We start from the raw sequence: 11,663 nt of genomic DNA, 5'->3' as shown, positions 1-11,663 counted from the left end.
TATATTTTTAGTTGTCCAGATAATTTCTTTCTATTTTTAGTAGAGACGGGGTCTCGCTCTTGCTCAGGCTGGTCTCAAACTCCTGACCTTGAGCGATCCACCCGCCTCGGCCTCCCAGAGTGCTAGGATTACAGGCGTGAGCCACCACACCCGGCCGACACCTTTCTTTATTAAAAGCCATTGTTTGGCACCCTTGTAATGTCTCATGTTGGTTTATCTCCTTATAAACCAAACCATGTGGTTTGTCGAGGTAGTGGGGTATAGTGGAAAGACCATGGATTTTGAAGTCAGACTTGATTGTATCTTATGCTTATGTGTCTGAAAGCTTGCTTGCTTTTGATTCACGCCCATCTTGTTAGCTGGCCAACTTGGTCAAATAATTTAACCTTTCTACTTATATTCCTTATTTACAAAGATGGGGATTCTGGAACACCTTTCCCTCAAGGTTGTTTTACATTTGAGATAAATTAATAAATATACAAGTCCTTAGCACAAAGTCATCAGCAGATGATAGTCTTCCTTCCCTAGCCATGCTCGTAAAAATTAACTTCATAGAGTAACTCTTTGATTAACTTCATAGAGTAACTCTTTGAATGTATTATAGTTTTAACTTTGGTCGTTAGAATGCTCAGGAACAGTAAGTTATTAAGCTATCGTCTCTCAGCTCCAATTTACCCTTTTATATCCTCTGCGCTGCTGAGGCTGAGATGCTTCAAGCCCATTTTCTCCTTTCGCAGCTGGCTCTCAAATAAGCTGTGTCAGTCATGGCGCTAGAGGAGGGCAGGGGAGAAGTGAGGGACTTGCTCCTTCCTGTTTGCTCAGTGTTGTCAGCGTTGCCAGCAAGGGCCCTTCACCTGGCAGCAGCACTTGGTGATAGCGTCTAGAATTTTTAGTCCTTCTAGAGCCCATTAGTAATTAAACCACGATCAGCCTGATAACCTGTAGCTGTTTCCTTTTAGCAAGTGGTAGAGGGTAGAGGGTAGAGGGAAAAAGGAGAGAGGGTGAAGCTGAGAGGAGGGCCCGATGGAGCCGGGACTTAGTGCTCCAGAGAGGGCGCTGGACTGTGTAGCTGGTGCTGGATGTATCAGAAAAGCTGGAGACTGGAACCACCTGCTGCAGCCAGGTCCTTGCTGGGGCGTAAGGATAGGAACTGTAAATAGAGTGGTCCCCCCCCCCCTTATCTGTGGCTTTGCTTTCCTTGGTTTCAGTTACCTGCGATCAACAGTGGTCCAAAAAAATTAAATGGAAAATTCCAGAAATAATTTATAAGTGCTATCCTGCCTGTGACATGAATCATTGCTTTGTTCAATGGCTCCATGCTATAAATGCTACCCACCTGTTAGTCACTTAGTAGTGGTCTTGGTTATCAGATGGACTGTTGTGATATCAGTATCGCAGTGCTTGGGTTCAGGTCACCCTTATTTTACTTAATAATGGCCCAAAGCACAAGAGTACTGATGTTAGTAATTTGGATACTCCAAAGAGAAGCCATAAAGTGCTTCCTTTAAGGGAAAAGGTGAACATTCTCGACTTTAAGAAAGAAAAAATATCATATGCTGAGTTTGCTAAGATCTACAGCAAGAATGAATCTTCTGTCCGTGAAATGGTGCCGAAGGAAAAAAAAATTCATGCGGGTTTTGCTGTTGTACCTCAAACTACAAAAGTTATGGCTACAGTGTGTGGCTAGTACTTAGTTAAGATGGCAACGCATTACCTTTGTGGGTGGAAGACACAGAATGGTGTTCTGATTGACAGCAATCAGGCTCAGTACTATCTGGGGTTACAGGCATCTACTGGGGATCTTGGAACTATCACCCAAGGATAAGGGGTCTACTGTGTACAGGAAGAGTACCCGCCTGCCTTGTAGTCCTCCAGAGACTGCGGGGGGAGTCTGGTAGGCAGACACTAACGGGAATCAGCCAGTAAAGGAGAAATGGGGTTTCCAGGGCCCCAGCATCAGTGTCACAGGACACAGGAGGGTGAATTTAGAGCTGAGAAACAAAGGACTGCAACACTTTAAGTCAAATCTCAGAAAATTTATCTCCCTTCAGGCTTCCAGCTTGTCTTCCTACCCTACGCTGATGATAAACGGAAGGTGCCCTTTACTGAAAAAGTCATAGCAAACCCAGAGCAGGTGGACAAGATGAAGGCGATTGTTCAGAAGCTCCGCTTCAAGTACAGGTGAGTACTGGGGTCAGTCTCAGGCTTTCTTTGAACTGCCTCCCGAGCTGAAGGTCTTAGAAATTCGAGTTAGGCGTAGACCAAGAGAACGTGACTTTAATCAGTCAGCTGATAGATTATTATTTGTTATTGAGAGCTTTTAAAAAGCTATATAGAGAATGGAAGCTCTTACTATATTGGAGACTCTGGGATTGTGCTGGTGGACCTGTTGTGCTGAGAAAGCAGATTATTTGGTTAAACACGTTCAAGAAAGTAACAGTAAGGGGAAAAATCTTAGTTTTGTTGATTATGTGTGTTGTCACATGATGAGAGAAAGTAAATAAATCTAATGTAAGCCAGGTGCAGTTGCTCATGCCTATAGTCTCAGCCACTCAGGAGGCTGAGGCAGGAGGATTGCTTGAGCCCAGGAGTTCGAGACCAGCCTGGGTGATGTAGTGAAACCCATCTGAAAAAAAAGAAAAAAAATCTAATGTAGGCTGGGCATGGTGGCTCATGCCTGTAATCTTAGCACTCTGGGAAGCCAAGGTGGGAGGATCGCTTGAGGTCAGGAGTTCAAGACCAGCCTGAGCAAGAACAAGACCCTGTCTCTACAAAAAATAGAAAAAAAAAAATTAGCCAGGCGTGGCATCCACGCCTGTAGTTCCCACTGCTCCAGAGGCTGAGGTAGGAGGATTGCTTGAGCCTGGGAGTTTGAGGCTGCAGTGAGCTATGATGCACCACTGCACTCCAGCCTGGGAGACAGAGTGAGACCCTGTCTCAAGGAAAAAAAAAAATCTCATGTAAATTGTTACAAGCTTAGAAGAACGTTTAAATAATTCAAGTCATTCCCTCTCATATGCCATCTCTCAGAGCCTGCATAATGTGACACCAAACGTAATTTTTTTCACAAGCTATCTTTTTATTTACTTTTTTGAGACAGGGTCTCTTTCAGTCACCCAGGCTGGAGTACACTGGCCTCATCTTAGCTCACAGCAACCTCAAACTCCTGGGCTCAAGTGATCCTCCTGCCTCAGCCTCCTGAGTAGCTGGGACTACAGGCATGCGCCACCATGCCCGGCTAGTTTTTTCTATATATTTTTAGTTGTCCAATTAATTTCTTTCTATTTTTAGTAGAGACGGGGTCTCGCTCTTGCTCAGGCTGGTCTCGAGCTCCTGAGCTCAAACAATCCACCGCCTCGGCCTCCCAGAGAGCTAGGATTACAGGCGTGAGCCACCGCGCCCGGCCTAGACAGGTGGGCAGGTTTGCTTTTAAATGGACTTGGATTTCTCATATCAGACAATAAATTGAAAATCGAAGAGAGAAAAGTTGATTTGAGACAAGATTCCCAACTGTTTTACTTGGGGTGTTTTCCTCAGCTAACCTTGGGGTATCTCAGCTGGACTTATTTTTTACATGTTTAAGTTTTTGTGTTTTAATTGAGTTATGTTCTTATTACTGTTTCAATAGAAGTGACAGCTTTGAGAACCCAGTGCTGCAGCAGCACTTCAGGAACCTGGAGGCCTTGGCTTTGGACCTGATGGAGCCCGAACAAGCCGTCGATCTGACATGTAAGAAAGCTGTAACTGAGTCGAGTTCTTTTCATGGGAGGCTTTCTCCTGGATTCTACTCTGAAGCAGTATGTGATGTATTTCCTAGCTCTCTCTAAAGACTTAACCTCTTTGTCCAGACCACCTCCGTTTGAGAGATTTTCTAGACCAGCTTAAACAGCCAGGGAGCACATTTGGCTGGTTCTGCAGTGAGAGGAGGAGAGAGTGCCAGGCTTCTGAGACCTGCCTCTGAATTAGGCAGGTCTCAGACTATGACTAGGTCCCACCCCATGACTACATGTTGGTGAAAGTTTAAAAAATAATGTACAACATTTATTGAGTGCTTACTGTGTGCCAGACATTGTCATCCTATGTGTTGACTGATTTAATCTTCATAACTATGAGGGAAGGACTGTAATTGTCCCAATTTTATAGAGAAGGTTGTCCTGAGTGATTTGCCCTAAATTCTTAGTAGTAAGTGGTGGATCTATGTTGGAACCCATTGAATCTCACCTAGAGCCCTTGCTCTGAACCCCCGCTCTTACTGCCTCTCCATCAGACTCTGCGTGCTCTGCCTGAGAAAAGCTACCTTGTTACCCAGCATCAAAGAGCTTTGTTTGGCCTTCCAGGCTGGGTTCTTTGACCTTGCTGCTAGACCCCCTCTTGATTGTTATTCTCTTAAGTATTTCATAAGAAAAACACAGGAAGTTTAGTGATAGAAGTAAATATCCCCTGGGAAACAGATAGATTTAATGAAGATTCTCGATAGAGGCTAAAAAGATGAGAACAATTAGTTTGGCCTGCTTAGCTTCCAAGTTATTAATGATATGTCTTTTTTTTTTTGGTTGAGACAGAGTCTCACTCTGTTGCTCCAGGTAGAGTGCAGTGGCATCATCATAGCTCACAGCAACCTCAAACTCCTGGGCTCAAGTGATCCTCCTGCCTTAGCCTCCTGAGTAGCTGGGACTACAGGCACATGCCACTATGCTCTGCTAATCTTTTTCTATTTTTTGTAGAGTCAAGATCTCACTCTTGGCTCAGGCTGGTTTCCAACTCCTGACCTCAAACGATCCTCCCACCTTGGCTCCCAGAGTGCTAGGATTACAAGAGTGAACCACTGTGCCTGGCTTACAGTCTCTTTCATATTAGACAAAATAGCCCCAGCATTAAAAGCGTAACAGTTATTGGACCAGTGTTACTCTGTCTAGCTGGGTCTGGAAGAAGAGAAACCCTTGTGTTAAGCAGCCTGGCTCCTCCTCTATGGACTTCAGGCAAATTAGTAAGTCGGTTGTCTAGTGCCTAGCAAGGTGGTTAAGGACACAGGTTTTGGAAATGACTGTTTGAAATCTCAGCTTTGCTACTTACTAAATCCAGTGACTTGGGGAATATTACCTAATCTTTCTGAGACTTGGTTCCTTTTTGGTAAAATGGGAATGGTGATATCGTTCTTACAAGGTGTTGAGAAAATAAAGGCCCTGACACTCAGGAAGTGCTCAGAGCACAGTTGTTCTCAGTCCAGAGCTACTTTCCACTTCCAGGGCCTCAGCCTCTTACAGTCTGGCTTCCTGGGCCTGTGATTTTATGGAAAGTCCTGTTTTCTCTTACTGCCTCTATTTTCAAACAGTTTGGCTGCCCTAGCATTTCCTATAAACCTAAACAGCCAGGTTTGCCTCCTCAGCCCTCTCTTCTCTGCCTTTCTGCTGGTTTTCTCATTCACTCCCACAGCCTCAGTCACCGCCTCATGGCCACGACCCCCAAGCCTGCATCTCCTGCCCTTTCTTCTAGCCGCCTGGTTGGCATCTCCCGTAGGACCTGGATGTCCTACTGCTCAGACATCTGACCCTTTGACTCTTTCCTCTTTTACATCCCCCACTCTCTTCTAATCAAATGCCTGTTGCCCTCTAACACAATGATATGGTTTTCTTTTAATAAATACTTATTGAAGACTAGAAATTCTTTTCCCACTTTCTCCTTCTGGGTTTGTGACACCACAGTGTCTTGGTGTTTCTCCTGTGCCAGCGTAACTGAGACTCCTTTTCTGGATCTCTTTCCTTTTCCCCTCCACTAAACACGGGGGTGCTCTGGGGTCCCTGAGCCCCATCTTTTTCTGGCATTTCCCTGCTCCCTGGGTGCCCTCTCATCAGGTTACACTAGTGGTTCTCAAAGTGTGGTCCCTGGACTGGCAGCCTTGATGTCACCTGGGCACTTGTTAGAAGTGCAAATTCTTGAGCCCTATCCCAAGCTGATTAAATTTGAAGCTCAGATTGGGGCCCAGCAACTTGTGTTTTAACAAGCCTTCCAGGTGATTCTGAGACTTGCCACTACCTTTAGCACATTGGTTCTCAACTTTGGCCACAAAACAGAGTCATTTCGGGGCTTTCAAAAATCTGGCCATTCAGGCCTCACTCCAGACAAATTAAATCTCTAGAGGTGGGGTTTGGGCCTCGGTACTTTTAAAAACTCCCCCGGTGATTCCCGGGTTGTGAACCAGTGCTCTCGCAGAAGGCTCCTGCGGTCTGGAACATGGGGCTTCTGACATTGCCTCATCTCGGTACACCAGAGGGCAGGATCTCCCCTCGGCGCTTTGCAAATATGGTCACCAGAGACCCATGCTGTCACCCTTGGCCCTGACGTGGCTTACATCGAAAGCTCTATAAACTGTAGAGTTGGAAGCTAACAAAGAAGGAAACTGAAATATTATCTTTCCTTTAAAGCCTCCTTACCCTGTTGTGTTTGTCTTGGGGAATGCTCTGCCATCCCAACCAGTCATCTCCCTGCCCCTCACATTCCATCAGTAAGTCCTGCCAGTTCTATCACTTGTCATGTTTATGGGGTCCCCCCTCCCCATCTTCAGCAGGGTACTGTCATACCGTAAGTTCATACTCCACACAGCTGCCAGGGGATCTTTCTGAATGCAGATTGATCTGTTGCTCCCCTGTTCATAGCCCTTCGGTTTTCCCACTGTTCTTAGCATAAGGCCTAATTCCTTGGCAGACATCCAAGCTTCCGTGACTCGCCTCGCCTGCCTTTCCAGCCTCCCGCGCCCTGCCCTCCGCACACCCCACCTTCAAGCTGTGTTACCTGCTGTTTCTCCCGCATGCCCTCTCCTGGGTTTCATCTTTCCAGACTCTGCTGCAGTCTTTCCCGACCCCGCCCATGTTCCAGTGTGCCCTGTATAGTCCCTTCTTTCATGGCTTTTGTTTTTACTCACCTTGCTCTGTAAGCCCACTGCGGTCACAGATTCTTATTTGAATTCCCGGAATCTAGCCCAGTGTCTCCTCCACTCTGCCACTTCCCAGCTGTTTGACCTCTTTGCTTTTCTCCCTTGTAAAAGGGGGAGACAAATTTACCTGCCATGTAGATTGTGGGAAGGATTAATTAAAAATAGTAAGTTTAAAGCACTTAAAACAGTGCCTGGCTGTAGTAAGTGTGACTACAGTAAATTCGAATGTTGGAAGATGCTGGGGCTCGTGACTCACCAGGCCACTCTTCTGTGTTTTGATTTTCCAGTGCCCAAGGTTGAAGCAATGAATAAAAGACTGGGCTCCCTGGTGGATGAGTTTAAGGAACTTGTCTACCCACCAGATTACAATCCTGAGGGGAAAGTTACCAAGCGAAAACAAGGTGAGGAGCTGAGTGTGGAAGTTCACTGGGTTATTTTAAAGAGACAAGGTCTCTCTCTGTCACCTAGGCTGGAGTGCAGTGGCACTATCATAAGCTCACTGCAGCCTCAAATTTCTGGGCTCAAGCAATCCTCCACCCTCAATCTCTTGAATAGCTGGGACTACAGCTGTGTGCCACCATGCCCAGCTAATTTTTTTTTTTTTTTTTTTGAGACAGAGTCTCGCTCTGTTGCCCGGGCTAGAGTGCCATGGCATCAGCCTAGCTCACAGCAACCTCAAACTCCTGGGCTCAAGCGATCCTCCTGCTTCAGTCTCCCAAGTAGCTGGGACTACAGGCATGCGCCACCATGCCCAGCTAATTTTTTCTATAAATTTTTAGTTGTCCAATTAATTTCTTTCTATTTTTGGTAGAGATGGGGTCTCACTCTTGCTCAGGCTGGTCTCGAACTCCTGAGCTCAAACGATCCATCCGCCTCGGCCTCCCAGAGTGCTGGGATTACAGGTGTGAGCCACCACGCCCAGCATAATTTTAAAAAAATATTTTTGTAGAGATGGGGTCTCTCAATGTTGCCCAGGCTGGTCTCAAGTGATCCTCCCATCAGTGGGTTATTTTAAAAAGTTGTCTTTATGGTCTTATCACAGAGGATAATGTCCTTTCAGAAATATCTATTCAAACATATGTATTTACATATACCAACATATATTATTTCAGTATAAATGGAAGAGTATTCATTCTTTTCTAGTTTACTATTTTGTTACTCAGCTATGTAATGTTGGACAGTTATTTATATCAACTTAAGTATCTACCTCATTTTAAAAAGGCTGCAGAGCACTTCACTAGAGACATGTACCCCAGTTTATTGGACCAGACCTGTCTCGATGGCTGTGCTACCGGGAGCATGAGCAACCATTGTAGATCCACAGGGTAAATTCTTAGCAGCGGGGTTGCTGGGTCAAGGTGTAGACATTTACAATTCTGGTAAGAATTGCCTACCAAAATAGCGATACATTTACCGCCTAGCCAAGAAGGGGATAAATGTAAAACTGTACAAACCTGTACAGCATGTTATTGTACTGAATGTTGTAGGTCTGGGTTTTATATACTATTTTTTAAAATTTCCACAAAAATGACAGAGGGAAAATTATGTCCTGTTTTGATTTGCAGTTCTCCAGTTATGAATGAGATATAGTTTTACTGGACATTTTTTTTCCTGTGCACCATTACTAGCCTTAACCATTTTTTCCTACTGGACTCTGTTCTTTTACCGGTGGACGCAAAGTTCTCTTTACCATTATGCTCACATTTCAGGACAGCATGTGTGCGCTCTTACCATTTTAGAACAGTTCCGGCTTAGGCTGAAATCTTTTTGGCTCTTTGGTCATGTAAAGCCACGTTTGGGCTGTGCTGAGGAAATGTTGCTGTGAGAGGTTAGGTTGGTGGCCAAGTTGCTTTCTCCTTCCTGCATCAGAGGGGATGGCTGTAGTGTCCTGGTAAACTGCTATAAGACCTCTGCATACTCTACACTTAAATGAAGCTGCCTATTTCAAGACACCTGTCTTTCCCATGTTGTTCTAGGTAGGCATCACAGCTTTATGGAAAACGGTTAACTGCAGCCCAGATCATCCGATCATATGAGGGCCCCCACTTTCCAATCACTGCCTCCTGACCTTTTTCCCCAGATGGTGAAGGTTCTGGAAGCAAAAGGCCCAAGGTGGAGTTTTCTGAAGAGGAGCTGAAAGCCCACGTCAGCAAGGGCACGCTGGGCAAGGTGACCGTGCCTGTGCTGAAGGAGGCCTGCAGGAGGTACGGGCTGAAGGGTGGGATGAAGAAGCAGGAGCTATTGGATGTACTCACCAAGCACTTCCAGAACTGACCAGAGACCATGCATCCAGCCATTCCTTCCACACTGCAGCCAGGCTGCCTGGTTTTGTTCTTCTTAGCAAGTTAAAAAATGTTTCTCCTGAGTTAGAAGGAGTCTCCCTGACAGAAGCCAAAGGACTTATATACATTTATGAGACTTTCTGTTGCCGTGGAGGCCATGTAGTCTTCCCACTTTGCTGTGCCTTATGCTACTGCCAAATAAAAAGCCCTAACTTTGTACTATACACTGTTCATTTTTTGAGAGTCTCACTCTGTTGCCTGGGCTAGAGCGCCGTGGCATCAGCCTAGCTCACAACCACCTCAAAGTCCTGGGTTCAAGTGATCCTCCTGCCTCAGCCTCCTGAATAGCTAGGACTACAGGTGTGCGCTACGACTCCCAGCTAATTTTTCCATTTTTAGTAGCGACAGGGTTTCGCTCTTGTTTAGGCTGGTCTTGAACTCCTGACCTCAAGGAACCCTACCACCTCAGCCTGCCAGAGTGGTAGGATTATAGGCGTGTACCACCCGCGCCTGGTTCTATATATTATTCTTTAGTGTGAAAAGGTTTGTCTGCCTTGCATCCAGAGCTCACTGGCCATTGGCTATTAGCATAATTTTCTCATTGGGAACACACATCACAATGGAAACAAAACATACCAGTGGGGGTGGGTGAGAGTGTGACAATTAAGGACAGGTGAACATAACTTCAGGAATGACAACCCTAGTAGGATTGTATTCTCCGTATCCTCTGGCCTCCTACCTACTTTCCTTTAAACGTGTCATGTTAAGGTCTAAAAGTCAGATGTCAGAAGCAATAAGATTCTCCAAAATAAAATTTTTTTTTGTTTGTTTTAGAGACAAGGTCTCCCTCTGTTGCCCAGGTTGGAGTGCAATGGTGAAGTCATAGCTTGCTGTAACCTTGAACTCCTGGGCTCAAGTGATCCATCCCAGCCTCTCGAATAGCTGGGCTAAAGGTGTGCACCACCACGCCCAGCTAATTTTTAAATTTTCTGTAGAGACGGGCTCACTATATTGCCCAGGCTGGTCTTGAACTGGCATCAAGTGGTCCTCCCACCTCTGCCTCCCAAAGTGCTAGGATTACAGGCATGTGCCACTGTGCCCAGCCCCAAATAAATCATTTACACCAAATTTTGCAACCAACTGCTTAGGTAGCTGGATAGGAATGACTAGATTTCCTCTTTGCTTGCATGTCTGGGCTCCGGAATTATCCATTCTACACTTTTGGAGCATCTATGCACTAGGGCGCCACACAAATTCCTGCTACCTAATAATAACTGGAAAACAATCTCAGATATTAATTATGTTCAAGTAAAAAAAAAAAGACTTACAGAGCTAGGGGGAAAAGGAAACATCTCCAAGTGATTTTTGAATTAAGACTAGAATGAGGAGAAAGCCCATGCAGTCAAAGAATGCCAGGTGCGAAGGATTTGAGAAGGAAGGAGGTCTGGAGTGTTACAGAAACAAAATATGGAACACTTAGCAAAGATGGAACTTCCAGGCCCTAGTTTCCATTTAGATGGAGGTTGGATTTCTGGAGCTCCCCTTTCTCCTAAATTATTTCAGTCTTTTGGATTATGATTATAAAAATACATACACAAGAAATAAAGTACAGTCATATGTCACTGAATGGGGATACATCCTGAAAAATGTGCTGTTAGGCATTCTGCCATCACGCAAATGCGAACATCATGCCGCGTAGCGAGACAGTTTAGCCTACTACACACTCAGGCTACATGGTGCAGCCTATTGCTCCTCGGCTACAAACCTGTACAGCATGTTACTGACTACTGAGTATTGTAGGGCACTGTAATAGTGGTATTTGTGTATCTAAATGTAGAAAAGGTACAGTAAAAACATATTATTATAACCTCGTAGGACCATAATATACATGATCTGTTGTTGATTGAAACGTTATGAACACGTGACTGTATGAAGAAGCAAGCAAGCACTACCCGAAACTCCACCTTCAAAAATAAATATGCAATTGCTTTAGGGGTGGTGGTGATGTCAACACTGGAGTGAGGCAGAGAAACCGCCAGTAGGCATAGAACTGATTGGTTCCCAGGTTCCCCCAAGTTGCTTCCTACTGGAGCAAGGGGTACCTTGGCACAAGCTGGCTAAGAGGAAATCTATCCTAATTTGCTCACTCTTTGCTCAGTTATTTGCACCTTAGAAGATTTCTCAAGCTGAGGTATTAGGCTCTCATGGGACTTAGCCTTAGATATAAAAAGTAAAAGAGGCAGCTGAGGTGGCAGTGGCCTCAGTCACCAATACTAGTCCTGCATGTGCCGAAGGCTACCAGGAACCCTAATTCTGCAATAGTGGCTCTCAACTGGGGGTGATTTTAGCTCCAGGGAACATTTGGGGGTGAGTTGCTACTGCCACCTAGTGAGTAGAGGCTGCTAAAAATCCTACAGTACACAGGGCAGCCCCCTACAAATTAACCAGCC

General features: G+C 45.3%; 1 protein-coding gene across 1 annotated transcript in view; it reads left to right on the top strand.

The window, feature by feature from the left end:
• Nucleotides 1-9,437, top strand: part of XRCC6 (X-ray repair complementing defective repair in Chinese hamster cells 6) — a 19,875-nt gene extending 10,438 nt beyond the window's left edge. Inside the window, exons 3-6 of the mRNA XM_012638074.1 lie at nt 2,052-2,181; nt 3,629-3,729; nt 7,219-7,332; nt 9,012-9,437. Coding sequence (XP_012493528.1) covers nt 2,052-2,181; nt 3,629-3,729; nt 7,219-7,332; nt 9,012-9,205 — 539 coding nt within the window. The 3' untranslated portion in view covers nt 9,206-9,437. The remainder of the gene's footprint in view (nt 1-2,051; nt 2,182-3,628; nt 3,730-7,218; nt 7,333-9,011) is intronic.
• Nucleotides 9,438-11,663: the final 2,226 nt, after the last annotated feature.

Source organism: Propithecus coquereli, unplaced genomic scaffold (assembly GCF_000956105.1).
Source record: "Propithecus coquereli isolate 6110/MARCELLA unplaced genomic scaffold, Pcoq_1.0 Scaffold126, whole genome shotgun sequence".
NCBI lineage: Eukaryota > Metazoa > Chordata > Mammalia > Primates > Indriidae > Propithecus > Propithecus coquereli.
This window is presented reverse-complemented; position numbering and strand designations above follow the sequence as displayed.